The following is an 11,748-nucleotide window of genomic DNA, read 5'->3' on the forward strand; positions in this document are numbered from 1 at the left end:
GTTCAGTGTGCAGCGCGTGTCTGCGGCCCACGGCGAAGCAGCTGTTGCTGTGAACCCAAACAAAAAAAATCACCAGGCGTTTAAATCATGAAAACCACAAAGCTAATGAACTAGCTATATTTGGCAAGGAATTGTGGAATATACTCGTACTAATCTAGACACTTGACGCTTGCAAATAGAAGAACAAAAAAAAGCTAGGCAAGAATTTGGCCTTTGTTGAAAAAAATGTCGTCGGCGACGATTGCTTTGGGTCATAAAAATCCAAGCCACACGACCAGCGGTACGCAACAACAGCCGAAAAGCAACAGCAATCAAATAAAATCTACCAGCTGCAACAAAAATAGTAACAACATGAGCAACGCGATCAGCAATCAGCAGCTCCTTAGCAATTCTACAACAAATCTGAGCGACTCAAGGTCCAATCTAACCAACCCGGCGGCGGCGCCTACGCCCTGTCAACGTTTAAGGTATGCAACTAAAGTCATAGAAATATAAACAGAAAAATTTTCTATTAAAATTCATATGTGTAAATTTTGTTTCTAACATATTACGGTTTAATTTTATGCGCGTCTTCAGCATTAAAATAGCAAAATTTATGATTTTCTTTAAACATTACCAAATCTGGCATTCTTGCTATTTGAGGTAACGTGTAAATTATTTTTGCACAAATTGGGCATGGATTGTCATTAATGCTTAACTTTGGGTTAATTTGTGCTTTATTATTAATCTTATTTTTTTCGGAGAATTTATGCTTGTCGATTAATTATTTATTTCTTCTTTGCCTCCCTCCCCACTTGGTCAGAGCACTTCTTAGTTAATTATTAATCTTTTTACATATCACACATTTGATGACTTAGTGATTACATACATATATAGGCGAGTAGTACATAAGTACATTTTGTATATAGAAATAGGAAGGGCAATACAATTTGGGAATATGTAGCTATAAATGATTTGATGAGAATATTTTTAATTGATGATGAAACACTTACCGCTCACAGCAACTGAAAAGTAAGAAAAAGGAAGAAATTAGTGAAAAAGTAGAAATATGTAGATATAAGTTTAAAAGTTTACAAACTCGAAAAACTTTCAATAAATTAAGTATAAAGAATTAAGTATAAAGAAGATGCTCATTTAGGTCTCTTGGAGTATTGCATTGAGTCCTAAATGAGCTCTTATTTTTGCATAATTTCATTTCATAAGAGATTGAACTTCATACCCCTATAAATTAGGGATGTTAATCCCGAGATCTCGGACTTTTTTAAGTCCCGAAAATCCCGGGACTATTTGCCAAGAATCCAGAGATTTTCGCGATTTGTAATTTGCAATGGTGGCAATAATAGAATGCCTCATGTTGACCAGTTTTCGCTATATTTTTTTTTGTTTATTTAATATTTAATATTTTTTTTATATATGTCTAGCTAATTATACATACACATAACACCGTGCGACAGGTAATTTTACACACAGAAAATCAATATATTCATGGGCGAAATATATGCAGTAAAATCTCGTTTTTAGCTTTTCTCTCTAACGTCAGCATTGTTTTAAAAGAACTTTGAAAATTTAATAATATGAGTGATTCTGAAAATGGTTTAAAAAATTTAAGGCAGTGTACTTAGGAAAACAGTATGGCTATCAAATTAAAGAGAAAATTCTGTAGAGAAAGAACAGAATAAATTTTTTGGTGCATAAGGTATTGGAAATGTCCTTAAAAATTGTATCCTTGAATATCCTTGAAATTTTGCAATATTTATTTTGCAATATTATATGTTAAGGACTAAAAAACGGCCTCAAGCTCATAAAAATTGTTGAATATAATTGTTATAAGGCCATAAAAATAACAAAAACTGTTAAGGACTAATATAAGGGCACTTCATTACCTGTCCCTGTGAACACAAAAAAATTTTAATTTTTTTAATTTAGAATCTATCATATCTTTGAAATTATACAGTTCTAATATAAAAATTTTAAAACTGAAAACGCAGTTTTACTATATTTGGCCCATAGTGTCGTGAGTATATTGTAATTCGGACATGATTGAAAGTACCGCCATATATTTTGTTGGCAAACATAAGCTCTCCCGCTTATGTTTGTCATTGTGCCATGACTTGGTTTTCATTTTTGTAAAGTTGCTTACAAAACTTACGATTGCTATACATTTTGCTTCCACCTTTTTTAAGATTTACACATTTACAGGTCTATTCTAATAAAAAGTTTGTAACCGGTAAATAAAGTTCCTGTAAATTTTTAAACCCTTTTCGCATTCTCTGTACTCTTGTAACCGGTAAATTTTGTTACCATCTCATAAGCTGGTAACAAAGTATTGCCCCGTGAAATATGCAATGCCAGAATCTGCACAATTCTTCATAGCTGAATTGCTGAATATTTTAACTGCATTACCAACGAACCTAGAATCGCGGTGAAAGAACTGGTAACATTTTTTGGTAATAAAATTTTCCGGTTACAAAATCTTCGGTAACGTGCGGAATAGACCTGTTAGTGTCGTCAAACTAAAAATGGGACAAAAAAAGCGCACCAAGCACCAAACTCAAAAATTTTTGCGTTTTGAATAAATAACATTTTTATATTTAGTGCGAAAAGCAACAAGTAGTCAACAGTGATCCTAACTAGTGTTTTTTGGTACTCGGATGCAATAGAATCAGGCGTTTACTGATAAGGGTAGATAAAGTTCTATACAGCAGCATATAAATTAATATTTTATAAAACTTATTAATTAATTTGCTTATTTCCACATAAATTTTTTCATTTATTTATTTTCCATTTGCAGTGAAATGTTCCGTCGTTCGATTGCCAGCAGCGTACAATCAAGTTCGCGTGAAAATACCTATGAAGAGGTGAGTAACCGCCTTGAACAATTTTACGCAGTTGAAAAATTAATAAATGCATAAACAATTTGACAAAATGGTTCACAAAAGAAAAAACAGAACATGAAATGTATATACTTACATACGTATATACTCAAACTCTTCATTCCCTTTCTAGGGGAGAAATTTTAAGAAATAACATATATGTATGAGCTATTGTATAAGAGTATTGTTATGTAAATGCCACATGGGCAAGAGCTGCCATAGAATTTCGACTGCGCCATCAAATGGTGTGTCTGTGTGATGATAAACTAGTTACAAATATAATTTCTACACACATTTTCCGTACAGCGAGAAACTCTTTATTTTGTTCATTGAAGTATTGCAAAGACGTTTTTCACAAAAAATTGTGCATATATCTATGAAATAAATTCACAAAAAAAAAAGAAATTATGCAATTAGAACTACTGCATACGTATATAAGTATTAGTGTCCGACCGAAGCCGAAGCCGAATATTAAGTACTATTCAATATTCGGCCGAATACCGAAGCCGAAGCCGAACGTGAAAATTAAGTTTTACGTTTCAAAAATAACACCGTGCGATAGTAAATTTTACACACAAAAAAATCAAGATATTCGCGAAACTATGGGCCAAATATAGTAAAGCTGCCTTTTTAGTTTTTCTCTCTGGCATCAGGATATTGTTTAGAAGGACTTCGATTTTTGTAAAATATAATTAATTCAAAAAATTATTTTAAAAATTTAGTGCAATGAAAAAAAAACATTATGGGTATCAAATTGAAGAGGAAATTCTGTAGAAATAAAGCCAATTAAATTTTTTGGTGCATGAGGACTATTAGGTATTGACAATGTCCTTTTAAAATTGCATGCTTGAATATCCTTGAAATTGTGCAATAATTATTTTAAAAAAAATATATCTATATGCCACGGACTAATATGCACTCGGACATATCCTCGAATTTTGTTCTTCCAATTTCATAATTTAAAAAAATTAAATTAATTAAGACTATTTTCAATACCTATTAGTCCATGTGAACCAAAAATTTTAATTAAAAATCAGCCCAATATTCCGAATAGCGAAGCCAGGCCGAACCTTCGGTCAGACACTAGTATATATGTATGTACTACATAAAGAGTTTTCTTCTCTTTTTTCCTTTCCAATATTGAAAAGCATACATATGTACATAAGTAGAACGTAGAAGAGTGCCAAAATCGTTGCACCACGTGGTCCATTTGTGCTGAATTGGAGTACTTACAAAATGCTCTTCTGTAATGCAGTAGCGGACCAACTCGTGCCTCTTCAACAGCTTATTATTACCCGATTATTGCCCGTGTTTTAACGATCTTAAACCCTACACGATTTTTATTGGGCTATGTTGCCTAAAGTAAGTACTCCATGGAGTAATCCCTTGGAATAGTTTTGTGCTACTCTGATATAATGCAGTGCTGAAGTATATATTCCTGCCCTAGGATATCGCAATTTTAATTGCACCATATTGGGGATATGCATTTCGGTTAATATTGGGAGTACTCCTTGAGTCTTAGGGAGTACTCTTTATATGCCTGCATGGAGTAGTCGCGATTTTTGCGCATTAGGATAGATAAGCCACTACGTAAATATGTACTTCCATAAGTATGTATGTATGTATAGGTAAGTATGTCCCTATAAACATATGTACATAGGTGAAAATTTCTTTATTGAGTGCTGCCCTGTCGATGCGGTGTTGCGCCTGTGCGCCATCGTCCTTTTCCTAAGTAATGACGCACTTTCCCTGTGAACTAGCAGCTGCTCATCTGTGCGGCAGCTTCTTGGGGTTACTTTTGTTTGCTGGCTTTAACCTTAACAAGCATACTCGGCAGCTGAACTACCCCCAAGTGCAAGACATTTCCAATTTTCAATATATTTGCATTGCTTTTTTTTGATGTTTTTTTACTGTCATTGAACCTTTCAGTATCGAATTCTCTTGAATGCTGCGCCACTAAAGGAGCTATTCGTATATGTATTTACGAGTGTTGTATCTACTATGTACCCTGTAGGAAATAACGGGTATTAGCTGATGCTCTTTTCATCCATTCGAAGCTATTTAGAAAAAGTTTTAACTTATTTTAAAAATATACGTGATTTCGCGGCTTGATAGGCATATATATACAAGTATATGTATGTACATATTTTTCTTGCAAAGTCACTAACTTAGGACAGGACTTAGAAAACACTTGCATTTCCCGGCAGGGAAGTATTCATAAATACGCGCGCCTGTGTGTGGCACGAATGCCTAGCAATCGCTGCACATCTGCTCTGGTGAGAAGGACTCCAAAAATGGAGACAAGCATAGATAATTGCGACTGCTCTTGTTCGTATCCACTTTATTTTTTATTTATTTTTTTTTTTTTGTATTGTACTCATCACTGCGTATTTTCCCGGCCTTTCTCTGCACTGCTTTTGGCGCACAAATTGGAATGCTTCGGCTGTAGAGCCTTCTATTGTATCCATGCACTTCATCATTTGCAGATAATTTTCTACGTACAAGAGAAGTTAAAAGTAAACCAGCCGAGTTATGCGCATATGTGTATGTAAGTGGCTTTGTGTAAGTGGAGAAATAAATTTAGCGTCAACCTCCGTACTTTTTATGCAATGAGGAATTTGTCAAGCGGCATAAGTACCTGAATGTACATACAGATACATGAAATTAGAAAACATCTGTCTCTGTGTCTTTCTATGGCTCATGCATTCCTCATCAATCCAATTCAGGTCAGTTCGATTACCTTTTTTCACTACATATGTACATACACAGCCATTTATGTTAACGTGTAGTACCTTAGCGGCCTGACTCATTAACACATTCCATCAGGACGACTAGAGGTTCTCGGCATTGGCTGCCATTAAGTGATCTCATGCAACGATGTAATTCAGGAATTTAATTCTATTGACAGATTAATTCCTCTGTGTTTGACGCTGATTGCCTCCTTTTCAATTTTTAGGAAAGGACGCTTGCTCTATTTTTTTCAAAAGCAACTTGTCAGTTATTAAAATAGTATCTCTATCCTTCTATTCCATTTGATAATTTTATGGAACTGACGAAAATGTTTTTGCAAGGCCATTTTATAACCGAATATATGTACTTTTGTTCAAGAGGGCAAAGAACTGCCCCATCAGCAAACATTTTGGTAAATTCCAGTCTTCAGGTGGAATAGATTGCCACCCAAATATAAAACGGAATCCAGAACACTTATAAACAGAGCTTTAAGTTGCTAATTATATAATTCGTAGGCCTACGAAATTTAACTTTCCCGCCTTCCAATGATTATGTTATTTTGTTTTTTTTTTCAAATATCTACATAGGTACACTTGATTTCAGCTAACTAATTTAAGTGAAATTTTGACCAGTTTTGGTTATTTTCTTTTGTTTGTTTAATGTTTATCATTTTTCTATAAAAGTCTAGCACTTTACATAACCAGCACCACATAAATCCACATTTGAAACTGCGTACAAAAATTATAAAAATTAAAGCGCAAATTTCAAGACACTAGAAAATTGCGTTGATTTTTAATAAATTTTTTTTTTTGTGGCTGGAGGAGCTAGGCATTTTCTTCCATTATAAAAGTAGTTTTCGAGCATACTATACATATATGGGCCATTCCATACAAAATTTAGACCTCAATGCATTTTTTTTGCATTCTTTAACGAAAAAACACACCTATATTTCATTTCATCACGATATTCGAAAACATCGAAAAAATATATATACACAGGCATGAAAATTCTTGTAACTTCTATATCTCTGATAGCCTACATATGTAGTGATGAGCCGATACCCCTACCGCTTGAGTAGCTCAGATTGTTCCGCTATGGTATTATTGCAAGACTCAATGTTCTCTGATGACGCTGATAAGAATCCTGTCCTATGTCATTCTTTGAAGTAAGAAAAGCTATGGCCACTATGGCTTGTTTTAAGTTTGCCAAAAAAATATGTCCAGTTTTTGAATTACTAAATATGTCTGTCAATTAATATGTCAAGTTTTAAATGACCCAAAAACTACTGTCCAGTTTTTAAATAAACAAAACATAAACTTTGAATAAAGAAAAATTATGTACAGTTCAGGAATTGGCCCAAAAGTGCGGCCCGCTTTTGATATATTGAAAAGTGATTGCAATTTTTTGAATTACCAATAAAAGTTATCCAGTTATTAACTGGCGAAAATTTTTTTTAAGTAAGAAGAGTTATGTCCAGTTTTTTAATTGCTACTAAACTATGACACGTTTTTTGATTTACCAAAAAAATAAAATTATGTTCAGTTTTAACTTTCTAGCGTTTAAAATCAAGCTATTGTGCTTCATTTGTTCTTTTAATAGTTTTTGTGTGGAGATATTCGCTTCGTTAATTCGGATTTTAGAGACATGTCTGGGCATGTCGGCAATTGTTTAGTTCCTTTCTCAGAACTCAGTTAAAAATGGCGTTCAAATACTTAGAATTTTCGATTTCGTTAATTGGCTCGTTTTAGTTTTTGACTCAATTAACTCCAATTATTTATCTTTTTTGCTTATTACAGTAAAAAAACCATAAAATTTTGGATCGTAATAAATTAATTTTTTTTTATTTGTTCCATGAAATACGCGTTTTTTTTTTAATCCTATACATTTATCTGATCTCAAAAAATAATAAAAGTTTGATATTTTTTCTAGAACTTCATATTTTTTTATTGGCAATTATGTGCAATTAAAAGAATAATAAAACTTTTAACGTTCATGCACGCGGCCGAGTGTAAGACAAAACGGAATGAAGATTAAAATGAAAATTACGCACTTAATAGCCTGCAACATTGCCAGCGTGTGCGAGCCGGAGTGTGCGTGCGTGCGTGCGTGCGTGCTTTTGTGCATCAAATGCAACATAATATGCGTTTGTTAATATTCCATTACATGTTTACTATTTAGCTGTTGCATGTGTGCATCTTCCACTCCGGCACCTCGTCATGAGAGGCAACCAGCCAGGCGCGTCGTAGAGAACGGGGGGGAACAGCACCGCCATCATAACCTATTCGGTCGCTTAGTTGCGCAAAGTGGCATGTCTTGTGGCAACAAAGTGTGTATTTGATAGAAGTAGAAACAAAGGAAAGAGCAGAGAAACAAAAAAAAAACAAAAAACAGAAAGTGATGCATTCTCGCTACGCAATGCGAAATTATTTGCAATTTTATGCATTTAACAAAAAACCGACAAACATGGCGTAAAGAAAAGGCAGATGTTTGATTTATAACCAGCCGACTGACGACTGCAACATGCCACATTGCAAGCGTTTGTAAGCGTACCCTAGTAAGTACGGCGCTCGCTAATGCCACATTAACTAAGCTGAGTATCAGCTAAGAAGCACTTGCAACACAAACAGAGTGGCGTGTGTGTGTGTGTAAGTTGCCCCATCGGCGAGTTTGTGGTCACCACGTTGGGGTCTGCTTCTATGGTTTTCAGTTTCAAATAAATTATAATTGTTGTATTTCACACACACACACACACACACACAAGTCATTGCATTTTACTGCAAATAAAGGCCATGCAGGTCTACATTTCGAAGCTGCGTCTGCGCAACCGACGCCATGTATCCATCCAACTGGATGCACCTCGCTTGCTACTACTTTGGCATTTGTTGTCTGCTTTTGGCGCTTATCTTTGGCTTCGCCACGCTTCGTTGTCTCATTGCGACATTTACCTGACTACTTATTTTATAAAATTCTCTGTCACGCTGACTATTTGTTAGTTGCACACATCCAGCGAGACAAAAGCAGACATTTTCTCGCACAGCTGCGTCAATTTTTTTTTTCTTCGCTTGGACATATCACATGTCCCTTGGTGGTGGTGGTGGTGGGGTTGCTAATGCCGGCCATTGCCCGTCTCTGGCTGATGATCTTGGTCGTCGCGCTTGATTTGGCGCGCGTACTCATTCTTGTACTCGATTCTTTGGAATTGTAGGGCTATGCGGTTGATAGCCTACTATTTTGGCTAATGATACCACAACTCAAATAGCTGCTCGACAAAATTGGTAGTATTTTGCATTGTTTGAATTTGTTAGTATGGCTGGAGAGAGTAAAAGAGATGGGGAGACACCGAGTAAACATAAATTTGTTGACAAAATATGAGTTTTGTTTACGGTTTAATTGAAATTTTGGGAACGTTTCGTTATAGTTAATACATATGGAATTTTAATTTGTTCGATTACCGCTAGTAAGTCTTTATATCTTACAATTTTGTAGGGACACATTAACTCTTTTGATGACATTTTTAATATAGTTATACGGAAGTTCAGTTAAAGCCCAAAAAAGCCCATCATCGTTGGAGTTGAAGACTTAAAAGCTCTACAATAACTTTTTCGCTGTTGATCTCTGAAGACAAGAATTATGTTTGAAGCAGATAGTTCATGTCGAGAGACTGGAGGCGGACGGATACATCGTAATTTCAGTTTTATACATTCAATATGGCCGCACGAATGTGGTCTGATGGTATTTTGTCCCTGTGGCGGCGAAGAGCAATCTTCAAGGCATTAACTGTCTCATATTTTCACTCGATACTTGGGCCTCGAGAAGGGATCATGTCCGTGTGGCCACTGTTGCGAAGAAATTAAGCTTGGAATTTTTTTTTTCTTAACAACGTTGAATTCCGCGAACTTTATACGATGGTGCCGAGCCTTATTGAAACGTGCAAACGCTCTTCCAAATTGGTTTGCGGACTTGTTTTACTTTTAAAGATCCTCAGTCTGTTTCTTATTGAGCCTTTTCCATAAAGATCATGAGACTTAACATACGTCGCAATTGGTCCATATGCTACTTTTTACATGTCAATTTTTCTTAGTGGTTGTAGGGAGTTATACGTTTCGCTGATCTGTATTCCGAGCCGTTTTTGGACATTTTTTAAATCTAATTTTCAAATAATAGGCTCAATAATACCATCATATCGAATCGGACACTGACGCCACTTATTGCCTATTTTAAAATCCTATTAGGATCAGCTAACGTCATCAATTGCGGCGGCTTCAGTTATGAATATGTGTAGCGGCTTTAAGTCAAAGGCCTTATTCAACATTTCTTAGGTTGCCAGACTAGGACTTCATAAGTTATGATTGGTCGGATTATTGTGGGATGCAGACTATGGCCTTAGTTAGTCATCTTCTAGTAGAGTGAACTCTGAGCTGCATTCTGTTGTTATGTTTCAGAAGCTTTGTAATGGGTTATCTTCGCTTTTACTCTTTCAGATCCTTAAAGCATCTGTTAGGAGTGTGTCTAAGTCGAAAGTCGTCCTCTGGGTGATTTCCAATTCGTATCGTGTCTCATGAAGTTGAGGAGGATATTTAAAGCAGTCTGTCTGAATATGTTCGCTCGCGTAGGGTGAGGTCTTCAGTAGGATAATTTTGCATGCATCCTAATCATGTCTCAGGGTACGTACCTCAGGGTACATACCTTCCGCAAAGTGAGGGGGCCAGATCTCCATGAAATATAAGTCAGCCCCCGCAAAAGTCATCGAACAATGCTTCATTCAGTCATGGGTTCAAATTGAATATAATTAATAGCCAACCAAAAGAAAAACAATTACCCATCTAAACGTTTTGAATTGATCGCGACAAAAATCGCGTTAATAAAACCAATTACTCTCCATTCCATTAAATTACTAATAGTTTATTAAATCTTTAAGATAAAAATTTTTTCTAATTTTAAATGCTTTAAAGAAACACATTAAGACTACTTTGCGCTGAATTTATCAACAACGCTCTTTTCATTAAAATAAACCGCCCACAATTACACAACTATAACAATAATGCGTTTTCATACAAATAAACAAGCATTTAAGCGGCTTACCACCATTCACTGACAAACAATCAAATGCCTAGTGTCATGTACATTCCTATAAAGCACCAGCTTACCAATGTTTTAACGTCGTCACCTAACCAAATGAGGTCGCCTTGAAAGAGGTCGTTCGTTCACTTCGAATGAGAAACGAACTGATTGTGAGTGAATGTTTAATACGGCGAAAAATTTGAGATGGCGATGTGGACGGTGTGATCGCTCATTAAAAAAAAATGGACAAACATACATACATACTAGTCATACACAAGTTGTAAAAATAAAAGTAAATTTTTTTATGGCGTTAACTTTAGGTTGCTTTTTCAATGAAAAATGTTTAGATTTCCGTTGATGCAAGATTTCCGCTGATGAAAGAGAAGTTGATTTAAGTGGCAGTTTTTCCAGTGGCTTTACTATTCATCTGCAATGAGGATAAACGGTAACAAGAAAAGCCAAAGTGATGGGTTTTATATTAGCAGAGATGGAATTTGAGTGGTAATAGGTCATCTTACTAGAAGTTTCCCAACAGATAAGTCAATGCGACAAATAGAAAGTTGAGGCTATTGTGTGATCGGGTTGAATTATTAGACATCAAGTATTTTTACATATGTTGAACTTCTCATCTAATGTAGTATATTAGGCTTTCTGAAACCATACTAAAAACACGAATATTATACGGAATATTTGTTTAGTTGAACTCGCTAGAGAAAGCAACAGTGGCCAAACAGCTAGATCGTGAGCAAGTCGCTGTAGTCAGATATGCAAAATGGTATAAGTAAACATTGCAGGGATGTCAAATTTAGGGATCTTTATGTCGTCAAAACCTTATTTACCCTTTTGCTTAGGCCGATTTTAGAATACATATACCTCAATAATATGAAACTTGAATGAATGTAAAAACAATTCCTTTTTTCGCTTTGGAAAATATTTACATAACATGCCAGTCTGTGCTGTAATCGGTTATCGGTCTTTCGCTTCTTCTGTGTTCCGTTTGATAATCGATGGGGCGGCAGGTGACTACACAGGGCCTCGTTACGATAAAAGGGATGAGGAAATTTAAACTTCGAAATTTTCAAGC

At 35.3% G+C, this 11,748-nt stretch overlaps 1 protein-coding gene across 1 annotated transcript; it reads left to right on the forward strand.

The window, feature by feature from the left end:
- The first annotated feature begins 225 nt into the window (after positions 1–225).
- Positions 226–11,449, forward strand: LOC118742075. The gene is made up of 3 exons (XM_036474042.1): positions 226–467; positions 2,792–2,858; positions 11,363–11,449. Exons 1-3 carry the CDS (start codon positions 226–228, stop codon positions 11,447–11,449), a joined length of 396 nt encoding a protein of 131 aa, XP_036329935.1.
- The last annotated feature ends 299 nt before the right edge of the window (positions 11,450–11,748 follow it).

The sequence above is a fragment of the Rhagoletis pomonella genome, unplaced genomic scaffold, assembly GCF_013731165.1.
Source record: "Rhagoletis pomonella isolate Grant_MI unplaced genomic scaffold, Rhpom_1.0 Rhpom_scaffold_00006, whole genome shotgun sequence".
In the NCBI taxonomy this organism is placed as follows: Eukaryota; Metazoa; Arthropoda; class Insecta; order Diptera; family Tephritidae; genus Rhagoletis; species Rhagoletis pomonella.